This window comes from Elephantulus edwardii, unplaced genomic scaffold, assembly GCF_000299155.1.
Source record: "Elephantulus edwardii isolate Elephantulus edwardi_28Jun2011 unplaced genomic scaffold, EleEdw1.0 scaffold00103, whole genome shotgun sequence".
NCBI lineage: Eukaryota > Metazoa > Chordata > Mammalia > Macroscelidea > Macroscelididae > Elephantulus > Elephantulus edwardii.
In genome coordinates, this window is record NW_006399853.1 from 7,483,756 (window position 1) to 7,499,707 (window position 15,952).

The 15,952-nt window shown below is 40.4% G+C and overlaps 1 protein-coding gene across 1 annotated transcript in view; it reads right to left on the bottom strand.

The window, feature by feature from the left end:
• The window catches only part of MBD2 (methyl-CpG binding domain protein 2), a 64,879-nt gene that overhangs the window by 19,331 nt on the left and 29,596 nt on the right, over nt 1–15,952 (bottom strand). Inside the window, exon 4 of the mRNA XM_006891755.1 lies at nt 993–1,130. Coding sequence (XP_006891817.1) covers nt 993–1,130 — 138 coding nt within the window. The remainder of the gene's footprint in view (nt 1–992; nt 1,131–15,952) is intronic.

Genomic DNA, 15,952 nt, shown 5'->3' on the forward strand with positions numbered 1-15,952 from the left:
CAATCTTCTGAGGCCAGTGTTTCTACGCCTTAGGTGGGAGGAGGTGGAGGAAGGAAAGGAAAAATAATGCACAGATGTTTCTTCCTTCACTCCCTCCCTCAGTCACCGCTACATATTACAGAGGACTAAACTTTCTGAGCACAATTAGGAAGAGAATAAGCAAGATTATGTGGAAGGTTTTAGCCCGTTGTCATATCTCCTCCCCTGGATAGGTGGGTGACGGACCTTAGGAACCAGCAGGGAGCACTTGCAGATTATATTTATTTATCTATTATCTATATGCTCTACTATATTATCATTTATAATATTATACATATTCTATAATACAATTTAATTTATAATATAAATATTATCTACTATCATTTATAATATTATAAATATTATAGAATATAGATATTATATTTATTCTATTATATATTAATATTTATTTATATTTTCTAAGAAAAGGTCTGGTGGAACACAGTTTGAAACAATAAAGAAAGAGAAAATTTAATTTGTAAAATAAATGGAAGTCACAGGACAACATACTGTATTGACAGATTTTATTCAATTATATCTTTTTCTAAAAGGGTAGGGACAGATTTCACGAAAGAAGAAATCAGAAAGTAGTTTCCAAATAATTAATAGAAAGTCATTTTAATTTAGGCAGTGCAGATTACATGCTACATCTTTGAAAATTTCATCTTGGAAATACCATCTTCAAAAAAATAAGCACCACAACCACATAGAATGTACTTTATTATACAAAGACAATAAAAAGATAGTCTATTATGTTAATTTTGCTTTTCATGAATGTTAAATTTTTCTTAAAATATTTTATCTAAACTTTATAGGATTACAGTTTTTCTTCTATAAGCACAAAATAGCCTAGGATAGAAAGTTATTTTCTTCCTAAATATATTCCATTTTAACCAGAATGTTCTTGAACTATGTTTGGGAAGAGTATCAGAATTTTCTGGAAAATGAAATTGGAGAAATAAGAAGATCCTTACCTGGCGTGGCTGTTCATTCATTCGTTGTGGGTCTGATTTCACTTTATTACTAGGATGATTCGTGACTTTGGTGACAGGTTGTTTGAAAATTGATGCTGTTTGTCTAATTGGCAATGTTGTATTCAAGTCTGGTTTACCCTGTGAATGCAAGAGTGTTTTCATTAGTAAACATTATATGTAAACACATAGAGATTAATTCTTCTTTCAAAATTAAATATTCTTTACTTTAATGCATATTATTCCAAACTTTCATTTTATCTCAGCATCTTAAAATCTATTTTTAAGGACTTTATTGTGTAAGACATTTGTGAGTTTGCTCATAAGTAAATCAAAAGGGGAATGTATGTGTGCATATATTTATATATGTTTAAGAAATATTTATCATATTAAATCGGCACAGGACAGAGCACAGTTTACAGCTGTTGTACAAAGGGTCGCTATGAGTCGCAGGTGACCCGACGGCATACAACAACAACATTAATAATTTGGCAAGACACTTTTATAATTCTTTTTTTTTAATTTTATTGTTTTTTGTGTGTACCGTCAGGTTATATCTGACTGGTACAGGAGGAGAGTGCCCCTTTGTCCAGCACAGCATCTGGCAAGACAGTTTTAAATGAGCAAATGTGTTTAAGACTGGGCTATATATTAAACTGATAAGAACAGATACTACACTTGATCTTAGCCAAAAGGCCGAGAAGCGATGGGACTGGGTTATATAAATAGTAGGAGAACTTCAAGGATATGGTCAAGATCGCGATCATTTCTGCATATGAAGATGGAGAGAAATCTTAATGGACATCAAAATAGAAACAGCTAGATCAGCTGTTAGGAAACTAAGTTTATAAATTAGCCTCTCCCTTTTATATAAGTACAAGATAATTCAAATTGGTATTTCTCATTCCAGCAAACCGAACTCAACTTTGAAAAATCTGATCGATAAATGAAAGTATTTATTATTTTTAAGATGCATCACATTTTAAGACATTTTAAAAAGACTTAAAATTGAAGCTTCAGAAAGTCAAACAACATCTTTATTTTTAACCACTTTTGAGTGAAATCAAAGCATGACACGCAATAGCTATTAAAGTGATCCACAATACTCAACACTAACAAGCAGAAAGCAAAGGAACAAGACTCAAAATGTAATCATTTGTGACTTGAGTCTGATAAAAAGAAATGAGCATCTATATCTGACAATAACATACATCTAATATTTTTTCTATACAATGTAACTGATACAATGGACAGGGCATTCTATGAACTTTCCTCTTTATCACTATCTCTAGATTGTTATTGTTGTTGCTGTTCTTTGCTATTGGATAGGAACCAGCTCCGAGGTGACCGTCGAGCGGGTTACCACGGGCCGTAAATCTCACAAGGACAGGTGCCGTAAATCTCACAAGGACAGGTTGCCCATCTTTCTTCCATGGGTCAGCTGGAGGACTCATGCCTTTGGTGGCAATGCAGCTCCCTACCCCTGAGCCACCAGAGCTCCTTATCCCTAGATGTTGTTTGTTGTTATATGTCCTCAAGTCAATTACGTCTCACGGTGACCCTAAGAATAATGAACGACTCGGAGTCTTGCCTTATCCTGAGCCAACCTCACCATCTGCAACACACCTCACCCCACTGCCAGTCACTGGGTCAGCCCACCTCACCCAGGGTCTTCCTCTCTTGCACTGACCTTCTACCCTTCCAATCATAATGTCCTTCTGCAAGGACTGGTCTCTTCCATACTCGGAAACACTGGTTCTCAAGGTTGGGAATCCATCAGAATTGTGAGAAGACTTGTTTAAATACAGATTCCTGAGCCTCTTCCCTGGAGATTGGATGCCTGGCCTGGACTTTCTCTTTCCTGTGAGAGACTAAGACAGTGACGATGTTGCTAGGCCTGCAGCATCAGGACCACACTCAAAAAACCCACTGCTCTGAAATAATGAGGCAAAGTGGTGGCAGCTGGACCAATTCTAGCCAAAGACGTGTTTTAACTTTCTTATTTTGGGGGTTCATTTCATTTTTTTAAAAAGGAAGGCAATATTTTAAAATTTTGAGACTTTATATAAAAATCCAGGATTCCAGGATCTGTTAAAAACAGAAATCCTAGAGTACTGGCCTTGGCTGGACAACAGGCCATGACTGACTGGCCCAATAAAGAGGTCAAGGAGTCTCCTTTTGCAACATTCCTCAACACTCACCTTTGCATCACCTCTCTGGGCCCGACAGGCACTGAGTTTTAACCTCTGTTTAAAAACATTAGCATCCCTAGGAAGACAAACGTCAGCCTAAATGAATCGAACAGTGACGGCAATTATACAGAATTAACTTGGACTGGCACATGCGTGTCTAGGTCACCTATGGACTCTTCGTCTTTGGACTAGACAGGATTGCTATTCCTCGTCTCACTCCGTTGTCTCCAAACCTATTTGCTTACCTAGATACGCATCTCAGATTGACTCTACAAGTATTTCCCAGGGGTCTAGCTTTCTTATCTTGACATGTTTTAAGATGAATCATTTCATTTGTAAGTGCATAAACCTGAATGGCAGGTTACAAAATAACCACATAGCATGCCACATCTAAGAGGAGGAGGGTCTAGGAATATGCATTTTAAAGAGCTTGACAGGTATTTCTGTGATGCACAGCCCAGGTCTGAACACCCCTGATTCCTGACCCTCATTGGTTCTCTGAAGCCATAACTGAAGTCCCCCCAAAACTGATAAAATGGTCAATATTCAATCCTCAAGAAACTCAGCACCTAAGTGCTTTTGGGAATGAGTAACTCCTCTTGTCACTGATAGGCCATCACTGTGCCCTAAACAACACCCAATTTGGTGTTTGCTTTTGTTCCTCAATAAAAAGCAATATATTCTACCGGCATTATAAGCAAAGATGCCATCAGGAGAAGTATATTGTAACTGCTTGCATAAACTGCTGTTTGGGCATCTGTAATATTTTTCTTACAAGGGAAACAGGAGGCAACTGTTGCTCTTGTTATGTACCATCAAGTCTGAACTGACTCAGCTGACCCTACAGTGTGTTTCCAGAGGCTGCAAATCACATAGGGAAGAGGCTACTCATATTTCTCCTTCGAGGCAGCTGGTAGATTCAAACTGCCCACCTCTGGGTTAGTGGCTCAACTCTCTGCCTACTAGGCCACCACAGCCCCCTGGAGACAACTGGGACTCTGCTAAACTATGGCTAAAGGGCAGAAGGCAGGCATGGAGTGTAAAATTATTGATCCCATTGTTTCATTAACTTGATTCTGGTGAAATGAATAAAGATTAGAAGAAAAAGCTAACACGTTCCAAATATACAATCATCTTCTATTGTCTGACAATGAGATAGTTCATTCTCCAATAGCAAGAAAGGACAGATACCATTGTTACTGTGCTGAGTTTACTCTGCCCTCACTCTAATTTTGTTCATTCTTTCAGAGTATTTTTTTTTCCTCTCTTTTAATTGACTTTAAATTGAGAGATAGAATTTTTTTTTACTTATTTTGTGTTGGAAAACAGTATCATATAAAGTTGAGCAATCTATAAAGCAAGATGAACTGGTTTCCCAGAAACTGTCACAGTAAATTTTGTTACTTCTCATCCCTGGGGACTGCCAAATAGTCACTGTTAAGTCATTCCAAGCTGTGTGTCTGCAACTTGCTAAATAACTACCAGTCTTTCAGGAAAGGAAGGCTTAAAAAGCAAACATTTTTTGTATGTGATGAAATTAAATGGATAAAACCACACATTCTAAGATTAAAAGGAAGTTTCCAACCTTTGATAAATCTTCTGTTGATAAGCTAGTCCACAAATTAACATTTTAAGAATTTTATATTACTATGATACTAAGCTAAAAGTATTTAAATAACTCAGACAATGTTTAGGGGTCCACAGGATGAATTGACATCGTCCAATGATGGATTTACACACGATGTAGATCAGGAGAATAATACACGATAGGGCAAGATTTCAATCTGTTGTGCACAGAGTCGCTATGAGTTGCAGTGGACTAAATGACACCTAACAATAATGCTACCCCTCTGGGTACTGAGAGATGGGAGCTCTGATGGCTTATTTGTAAGGAGCTTTACAGCCAACCCAAAGGTGGGTTGTTATGTGCTATCGAGTCGCCTGTGAATCATAGCGACCCTAAACAACATCCCTAAACACTGCTCTATCCCATGCAAATCTTGTTGTCTCTGACACACCTATCCCCATTAGCTCACTCACTGAATCAATCCACCTCATCAAGGGTCTTTCTCTCCTGCACTGTCCCTCCACCCTCCCAAGCATGACATCCCTCTCCAAGGACTGATCCCGCCTTGCAACTTCTCCAAAGTATATCAGATGAAGCTTCAGAATCCTTTCCTCCAAGGAGCAGCCTGGCTTCACCCTCTCCAAGACAAATCCATTTGTTCTCCTAGCAGTCCATGGTATATTCAATACTCTTCTCCAGCACCAAAGCTCAAAGGCACAAACTCTCCTTCTATCCTCCCTAATCATTGTCCAGCCTTCTCATGCATAGCAAGTAATTGCAAAGACCATTGCCTGTATCAGGAGCACCTTAGTCTCCAGACTGACATCGTTGCTCTTTAGTACTTCGTACATGGCTTCATATCTGCCAGCTGATCCACGGGAAAAAGATGGGTAATCTTCTCCTGTGCAACTTACACCCTGAAAACCTGATGGAGGGTGAGCTCTGGGTTGGTTCCAGCTCAATGGTACACAACAAGAAATATGGAGAAAAATAGAACTTCTTTTATTTTTTTAACTTGTATCTTTTTTTCCCCAATAAGTAACTTAATGTTGCTCTTTATATATACTCACAATAGGCAAATATGATATCAAAATAGTATCTTAAAAATGGAACACCAAGGAAACTAGGAAAACAAATCTTTACAGCAGTGATACTAGAAAGCTCTATGTGGATACGAAATTTCTCAAGGTGTACGCAAAAAGAGATTGTTACATTATGTAGCTACTATGGTCAGAAAAAAGGCAAGCACCCAACTGATGAGAAAGATAAGTGTCCTACTAATAAATCTAAATAATGAAGAAAGAGGATCAATATGTCAATTTCTACAAAACAGGTTTCAGATGCTTTTGTCAGTGGCCTTACACAAAAGTCAAGATCACACACCATTTAAAGGACAAATTGGGATACACGATTTCAAAAAGGACTAAACGAGTGTGACCTAGTTATTGGGTAGCCTTTTCCATGGCGTAAGGGTAATGTAATGGACTGCTAACCAGAAGGCTGGCATTTTGAATCCACTAGCGGCTCTGAGGGAGATGATGGAAGGTCTACATCCATCCCCTCCAGTCAAAATTTCCATCTTCAGAGCCCTGAAGGTGTTGGAAATGCCTTGAAGGCAGTAGCGTTGTTCCAGTGATTTACCTTGACTGAGAAGTCTCTGGGTAGTGGAGTAAATTCATTCCTCTGCTAAGTAAAAGGCTAGAGGTTCAAGTTCATCCAGTAGTACCTCAAAAAAAAGAGGTTGTGGTATTCTTTTTTTAAAAAAAAATAGCACTAAAAATCTAAGGCACCAAATTCTACTGTGGCATTTCTGCTGCACCTCAGTGCCAAGTGGTTTTTCAACTTAAGAAAATATTACTGTTGCTGTTACTATGTGACAAGTTGCTTATGATTCATCGGAACCCTCCAAACGACAGATCTGAGCCTTGTGGTATGCTGCACAAACCTCATGATGTCGCACATGTGCCAGCCCACTGTTAAAGTCCCTGTGTCACTCTATCTTGAGACCTCTTCCTCTCTTTCTCTGACCTTCCACATTTTCAAGCTTGGTATCTTTTTCCAAGGACTGGTCGCTCCTGACAACATGCTCACAGTACGAGAGACGAACCTTCACCACCCCTGCCTCTGAAGAGAACTTTGGCTGCTTTTCCTCCAAGACAGACTTTCTCGTCCTTCTGGCAGTCCATGAAGTAGTCAGTTCTCTTCTCCAACACCACAACTCAAAGGCATCAATTCTTCTTCTGTCAGCCTTCTTCATTGTCCAACTTTTAAATGCATGACCATGGCTTGGATTAGGCACACCTTAGTCTTTACACTGGCATTCCTGCTCTTTTGTACTTTGGCGAGGCTCTGGACAGCATATTTTCCCAATGCAACACATCATTTGATTTCTTTACTGCTATTAATATGGGGGTTGATTGTGGATACAAGTAAAATGAAACTGTTGACAACTTCAGTCTTTTCTCCATCTATAATGATGGCCCCTATTGGCCTACTATTGAGGATTTTTGTTTTCCTGATGGTGAGATGTAATCCATATTGAAGGCTATAGTCTTTACTCGGCTGTAGTGAGTATTTTGCAAGCTGCAATGCATCATCGGCATTACACAGATTGTTTCTGAGTCTTCCTCCAATCCTAATGCCATCCTCTTCTACATATAGTCCAGTCTCTCAAGGGATTTGCTTAGCAACAAACTGAATAGGTATAGTGAAAGGATACAACCCTAACACACCCCACTCCTGATTTTAAACATGCAGTATTTCTTTGTTCTATTCAGACAATAACTTCATGGTCTAAGTGTAGATTTTACATAAGCACATTAAGAGTCTGGTATCCCCTTTCTTCTCAATGTTAGCCATAACCTGTTATCATCCACACAGTCTAACACCTGTGTACAGTCAATGTTGTTATTGTGTGTCACTGAGTTGCCTGCCACTCATAGCAACCCTATGTATAACAGCTCTAAAACCTGCCCTATTCTGAACCCGTCTCACTGCCTGCAACACACGTACTCTCATTACCCACTGTATGAATCCATATAATCTGGGGGTCTTCCTCTCCTGTGCTGTCCCTCTGCCCTTCCGAGCATGTATCCTACTCCAAGGATCAGTCTCTCCTGGCCACGTGCCCAATATATGTGAGAAGGAGATTCAAAATCCTAGCCTCCAAGGAGAAACTTGGTTTCATCCTCTCCAAGACAGATTTATTTGTTTTCTGGATGGTCCATGGTATGCTCAAGACTCTTCTCCAGCACCACAACTCAAAGGCATCAATTCGTCTTCTGTCATCCTCAGTCATTGTCCAGCTCTCTGATGCATAGCAAATAACTGAAAACCCATGGCCTGGATCAGGCGCACCTTAGTCTCTAGACTGTAATCTTTGTTTCTTAGAACTCTGGAGAGGTCCCTGGCAGCAGATTTTCCCAGTACAATTTGTCTTTTGATATCCTGACTTCTGGTGCCAATCAAATAAATATGTTTCTGATATTCTTCTCTGCTCTCAGCCAAGACCTGACATCAGAAATATCCCTCGTGCCACTACCTCTTCAGAATGCAGCTTGAAATTCTGGCAGTTTTTAAAACAGAATAGCTAAAGGCACGAAGAGCATGTATTAAAAATTCCCCCTCCTCTTGTTGCTGTAAAGTAACTTCTGTGTCACAGCTCAACTCCCAGGGAATTTCCAAGGCTATAAATTGCAAGAGAGGAGACGGTTCCTTTTTCTCCCCTGGAGTCAGTTGGTGAATTCAAACTGGCCGAGAGGTGGAGCCCTGGGGTCAGCAGTGCAGCTCCCTACAAACTACATCACCAGAGATCCATTATCAAAAACTAGGAGGTTTCAAATACTTTTTAAAACACTTTCTTAGCCATTAAAGAAATTGTGGAAATGAATATACTTTACCTATATTTTTAAAGTCAACACCAGGAATAATTCATGTCATATAAATAATAGCAATGGATGCACTTAACAGAGTATCTTAGATAGTTTTAAACAAAACATTTATCACTTTAAAATAGATCTAACAGAATCTAAATATAACACCATCAACTGTGAAGAAACCCTTGAGTGTTATAAAATTTACTACATTCCTTCAAATATTTGAATAGTTCCATTCTCATGCAGTAACTTCCTAATTTTAAATGTGAAAACCTTCAATTGGTCAACTCTACAACACAAAAAAGTTTTTCATTCTGTGGCCATAAAGCTTTTAGTGATAATTTTTTTCTAGTTGTTGTTGTTTGCCTTCGAGTCTAGCACAACTCATAGCGACCCCATGAACGAAAGGCCTGAAGGCCCTCTACAACCATCAACATTTATCAAAGTTCATAGTGTTTCCGGAGGCATGTTGTTTAGGAAGTGGATGCCACTGCTGCTCTTTCTAGTATTTAACCTATTATTACCATTAAGAGAAAGGGGAAGTAAGCAAACTCCGGTGACCCAATCCATAGAGTTGGACTACTAATCCAGTGGCAGATTCTCTGTGGCATTTGGGATACACGAGCAGCTCCTGGGGAGAGAGATGGGCTGTAAAGCCTGGGAAACCCACTGGAGGGCAGACTGCAAGGTGCTGAGTCTTATGGATTTTTTTTTAGTTAGTAGTGTAGTGCTGGAGAAGAGTATTGAGGGTACCATAGACTGCTAAGAAAACAAACAGATTCATCCTAGAGAGGGTTAAACCAGTCTGCTCTTTGGAGGCAAGGATTCTGAGGCTTAATCTGACATAATTTGGACATGTAAGGAGAGACCAGTCCTTGGAGAGGGACATCATGCTTGTGAGAGTGGAGGGAAAGAGGGGGCGAGGAAGACCCTCTATGAGGTGGATTGATTCAGTGACTGGGATAATCGGGATGGGAGTGTCAGAGGCAGTGCAATTGGCACAGGACAGGGCAGAGTTTAGGGCTGTTGTACATAGGGTCGCTATGAGTCACAGGCGACTCGACGGCACATAACAACAACAGCATAGGGCTTAATGTATTGGGCTGGTAACCAAAAGGGCTGGAGGTTATAATCCATCACCTCCTCCATGAGGAAAAAAAAATCCATCTTAGAAAAGACTACACATCGTTTTCCAATGGAGGGTTGCTATGCCGATTCAAAGGCATTGGGATTTGGGGTATCACAGTTTTTAAAGTATACCTAACAAAAAGCCATGCATTATATAATAAAATACAAAAGATAGCATCTTCTGGAAATATATACCTTAATGAAATATTTTCACAAGTGCTAGAATGAGAAAGGATCCATTTTATTCCTGTTCTTCACTTTCCAGATGTAGCACTGAGAAACCTGGTTCATGCAAATGAGGAGCTAAGTTTTATTCTATCACTCAATTCCTTTAATGTATTTTGATTCCAAAACATCAGAGCAGATCGTCACAAAATTTAAATAAGCAGCTTCTATTCTACTCTGCAAAGTTTTGTTGAAAGCAAATGATTGTACTTGTGGCAAGATTTTTGTTATTTTCATTCCTTAAAGTCAGTATTTAAAACTGCTCCTTTATTGAAGAGAGAACCTTCTGCACCGCGGCAGTATTGTCGGTGGAAGTGCGCTGGTCTTTCATTCAATGAGAGGGATGAGTATGAAGAGAACCGGGAAAAAGAATTTGTGCCTTCATCACAATTAGCACATTCATTTATTCAGCCATACCTCATTTTACTGTAGGTCGACTTACTGGACTTCACAGTTACGGCGGTTTTTTTACCAACTGAAACTTTGCATCAAGCTGGTCTATCAGCACCAGTTTTCCAACAACTTTTTCATTTTTGCCCAATCTAAAACATCTATAGAACGCTATTGCATCATTAAGAAGCTCCAATACAGAGTAAGCACTGTTGTTGTTGCTGTGTGCTGTTGACTCAGAATCGACTCATAAATAAAGTAAATCACACAGGAAACACAGCCCGTGCTTCTGCGGAGCAGCTAACGGATTTAAAGCGTGTACCTTTGGGATGGTAGTGCAGTTTCTTACCACTAAGCCATCAGAGCTCCTTTCCATTCAATGGGAAACTAGACATTTTGTGTGATTCATTTCAGGGTAATATTTGTTGTATAGCAATGATGTGGAACTGAGCCTATGTAGCTCCTGGGTATACCTGTATACAGAAGCATACATCGTTATCTGCCACCCAGGGGCACCTCCACACTATGGTAATCCATGCCCAAAGGGATTAGACAGCAGCTCATTTTAGGAAGCAGGTCACCAGGCCTTTCTTCCCAGTTTTAACGTAGAAGCCCCACTGAATCCTTTTCACCATCACAGCAATACCCAAGGCTGTGGTTAGGAATCAAACCCAAGTCTCCTGCACAGAAGGCAAGAAACCTACCACTAAACTACCTCTGAGCTTCATATGGAGGTAAAGAACGTCAAACTGGCTTCCTCTGAAAGTCACCCATGTCTACGCGTACCTTGTAAAGCCTTTACTAGGCATAATTTGAACACCATGGATTACTGTGTATTTCAAGTGCCACTTTCCTCAGCCTGGCTTTGTTCCCACTCAGAACAAGAGCCCAGATTCATTTCATCTTTATAATTCACACTGTGATTTTAAAAGTTGACCACATTTAGTGTAGACCTGCTCTTTTCACACTCAACGTGGCTTACAGTAAAAATGCTCTTCCCACCCAAACTATTTCAGTAAAACTGACGCTCCCAAAAACCAGTCAAGTATCAGGATTTTTCCCTGTGGTTTTACACGTACCACTTTTCCCCCAAGAACTCTTTATAACTCCAGTGTGAGAAGCAGATTTCTTTTACATTTTTAAAGTCTATCTGATCATCTTTAAATGGAGATACTGTAATATGTTTTGTTGTTGTTGTTGCTGTTGTTAGGTCAAGTCACAGACAACTCATAAGGACCCTATGAATCAAAGGCCTGAGCACTGTTCATAATTTTCAGAGGCAAGCCATTTCAGAAGTGGATGCCACTCCTGCTTCCAGGCTTGTCTTAATCGAGATGTAAAATAATTCCATAAGATCCTTAGTAAGAGCAGATGAGACATTGCGGTTTCGATCCACAAGACACTAACTAGATACTGAAGGAATTAAAACAACAAAGTCTCTGCCCTGAAGGTTGATACTCTGGAAACTGGACAAAGAAAATTAACCACAATGGGTTTATCACCAGACTAAGTGAAATACACAGCTTACATCTTTGTATCATTGACTGGTGGTATAGTGCACAATATGTTACACTGCTAACCAAAAGGTCAGTGGTTCAAATCCACCTGGCACTGAGGGAGAAAGATGAGCAATCTCTACTCCTGCAAAGATTTACAGCATCGAAAATGCAAGGGAGTATTTCTATGAGTTGGGTTTGACATAGTGGTGTTAAATCTTATTATTACCATGTTGTTGAATATGCGGTGTCTCCGTCCACAGGAGAGAGATGTGGTAGCCAGCTTTTCTGAAGCTCATGGCCTTGGGCATTCTGTGGGGTAGTTCTACTCTGACCAGTAGGGTTGCTAAAAGACAGAATCCATGCCAGAGCAACAGATTTGGCTTTGGTTTCTGAAAATGATATTGAAATCTAGCTTTTTCGAAATGTACCTGAAAAGCAAGCCCTGTTTCACACAGAAGTAAGTCTGAAAAGCAGCTTTAAGTTCAATGAAGATTATCCTGCAAAGGGAATTTCAAAGTCACTGCAGGAGGTATGCCATGGCCACAGGGCTAATACCTTCCACAAAGTCACAATCAATAATGTGAGGGGGCCCTACAGCCTTTATTTTTCCAAGTTGAGATGTAACACACATGCAGTAAAATTTGCCATTTCAAACTGGGTGGCTTTTAGTGGATTTACGATGACTGTACTATGTTGACAGGCTTCTGTACTCACTGCTGTCTGCTCAGAATCGCCTCGGCTTAACCTCTATTGTGTGGACGAGGCTATCAAGCACATGAAAGGAGACTGGCCACCTCACTGCTCTCAGCTTACCTTCCATCGCATGAACGAGGCTGTCAGTCACATGGAGAGACATTGGCCCCCTTACTGCCTCGGCTTACCCTCCTTCGCGTGTACGAAGCTATCAATCACATAGAGAGACACTGGCCATCTTACTACCTCGGCTCACCCTCCATTGTGTGCATGATGCTGTCAATCACACCGAAGGACACTGGCCACCTTTCTCCCAAGGAGCCGCACTAGTGGATCTGAACCACCAGACAGGTTTGAAGAGGCCGTTGGGTCAGCCATGCAGCTCCCAATGAACTATTTCTGCAAAATTCGAGTCACAGCTCTTCAACTGCTATTTTTCCTCTCTTCTTCAAGAGCTTTTGGCAAATGATGAACTTTAAGAGGCCTAGTGATGATAAATTGGTTAACTTCTGGATTTATAAAATTTAAAATAGATCTCCATCATCAAAAGAAACCTGGGTTATTTCAAAGTGAAATCTTGCCAAAGCCTGGCCAGTTAAGTCCACATGTCTACCTTCATTATGAGCACAACAGAGTTCTGGTGGCTCAGTGGATTAGGAGTTGTGCTCCCAACCCCAAGTCAAGTGGTTCGAATCCACCAGATTCGTCTCCTCCCATGATCAATCTCCTCTCACACAAGAGTCCCTGAAAACCTGCTGAAGGGTTACCTGTGATTCCAACTCAGTGGCAATGAGTGAGTGGCCCAAACTCAGACACCCTCAATTGTTTCTACTGCACCTGAAAATATTTGAAGTTTAGGTTTTAAACTTAACATACCGACCGTATTCTTCTCACCTGCGAATTTATGTGCTAACATGGCTTTTCTGCTTCCCAGTCATCTTCATCCAGTCCGTATGTGTAAGTACGATACAAATTTGCCCAAAACTAATGTGAGTGAATAATTCAGGGCCTTTATTTGTTAAGGGAGCACTGACGGTCTCGTTGCAAGAAGCTGTGCTGCAATCCTGAAGGCATGTAGTGTTAGGCTAAATAGCTTTCATTATCGCTATTTGTAGATATAACAGGAAATTAGAAGTTCTTTGAATAAAAGCCCTTTATATTGCTGTTTCTTCCTTTGTTTGTATATCATACAAACTCATCAAGCGAGCACTGTGACCTACTCCACCAGGAGCTGTCCTGCTAAACTCAAAAGCTGAGTCTCTCTGGCAGTTCAAATCCCCCAGCCGCAATCACCTCCCGGTAATTTAGACTCAGAAAACCCAAGGCTCGTCACCCATGAGTGGTTCCACCATGACAGTAGAGTTTGCTGTGTCCCAGTCACCATCATCTTTGCCTGGACAGTCTCCAAACTGACCCCTGATTCTCTGTCTCTAGATAACCCATGCAGCAACTAAACACTGTTGTCACGTGCAGTCAAGTCACTGACTCTTAACTGACCCTCCGGCAGGATTTCAGAGGCAGTAAATCACATGGGAGGACATGCCCATCCTCCTCCCACAGAGCAGCCGGTAGATCTGAGGTCACAAACGGAACTCCACATCACTGTCATCAGTCTTGTCTATGTCCCCAAACTCACCTAGCACTAACTCTCCCAACTCCAGCTAATAGAAGTTAACATGTTAAACAATTAGCTATCATCTCATTAAAAGATAAGCTTCGTGAACACAGAAAGTTCCTCTTCCAGAATATTATTCTAGAAAATTATTCTTCTAGAATAATACTGAATTGATAGAATGAACGAAAAAAAAATGCTTTGGAACAGAAAAAACATCCACTCCAGGTAAGGGCCAGTGTGTGCTATGTTCCACTCACCTTGACGGGGCTCTCCTTCTGTGTTCAAAACCATTATAAGTGTTATGTAAGTAGATATGATCTTTCATCATAATCCACAATATCCATCTCAAAATCATTAAGCAAATGAGGTCATCTGTACTATCTGCCTCAAATTGCAAACGTAGGGAAAAAATCCTTAAATTCGTTCCATCTATTCATAACTAAATAATGCCTATATTCCTACACAACTGCCCCAGGGGAAAATCATCTTCAGGCTCCTGACAGTATTTTTGGCAAAACCACTGTCAATCATTACGTTGTTGTGAAATAACAAGAGTATGAACGAATAATCCAGAACTAAGCAGACTGCCAAAATAAGACTGAGCCAGTAAATCAAACTGTACATACTTCATAAAACAAAGGCATGTCTTGTTGCTCTTAGAGCCGAAGTTTTGGAGAAAACATATTTATTCTTCAATTATGAACTTGGAAGCTTAAATCGTCTTACCCAAACTAGCTTCCCATAGGAATTTGCCTCTGTATAGTTCTAAAAACAAACAAAACTCCTACTTAGAACAGAATTCCAATTAAGAACCCCAAGATTAAGATTAATTAAGATTAAGATCCCAGAGAATGCCAAAACTTTGCATACTATTTCAAAGGTTCATCAGCTCCTGGCAGTTCTGGGGTAGATACTCTGGTGGTGGTGGGGGCGGGGGGCAGTCAATCTTAGATCTTATCCACTCCCCTCAAAAGAGTGGAACTTAACAGGAAAAACTATTATGAAGATGAATCATACTTTAGGGTAAAATAGAAAAATGACTGATGAAGCAAATAAGCAAGCTACAGAGAGATGTGACAGGCCTTGTGTGGGTTGCCCAGAAAATTCAGTTGATCAGTGTAGTGATAACTTGGGACACTCGTGGATACTAGTAAGCTTTGATGAAATTAATGTGTGCTCTAAATGACTGTATCCCTTAAGAATATAAGTGTGACTCATAGTGACCCTATGTACAACAGCTCTAAACTCTGCTCTGTCCTGTGCCAATCTCATTGTCTCCAACACACTCATCCCTATTACATCAGTCACTGAATCAATCCATCTCCTAGAGGGCCTTCCCCTTCTGCGCCTGCCCTCCAACCTCCCAAGCATGATGTCCTTCTCCAAGGACCGATCTCTCCTTATAACATGGCCAAAGTATATCAGATGAAGCCTCAGAATCCTTGCCTCCAAGGAACAGCCCAGTTTAACCCTCTCCAGGATGAATCTGTTTGTTTTCTAAGCATTCCATGGTACCCTCAATACATTTCTCCAACACCAAAGCTCAAAGATATCAATTCTCCTTCTCAGGAACACCCTCAATTCTTGTGGGACTCAAAGATCCTGACAGGTTTAACACACATGAGGCTTTCTACCAACTTATGTCTAAGAATCCTGCAGAAGTTATACTTCTTTTAAAAAGTCAGGATTCCAGCGCTGGCTGAAAATCGCCTGTGACTTCATCCATAGCCACTGGTGAGAGTCAGCGCCCAGAGCCATCAGGGGCTTTAAGCTCGTTGC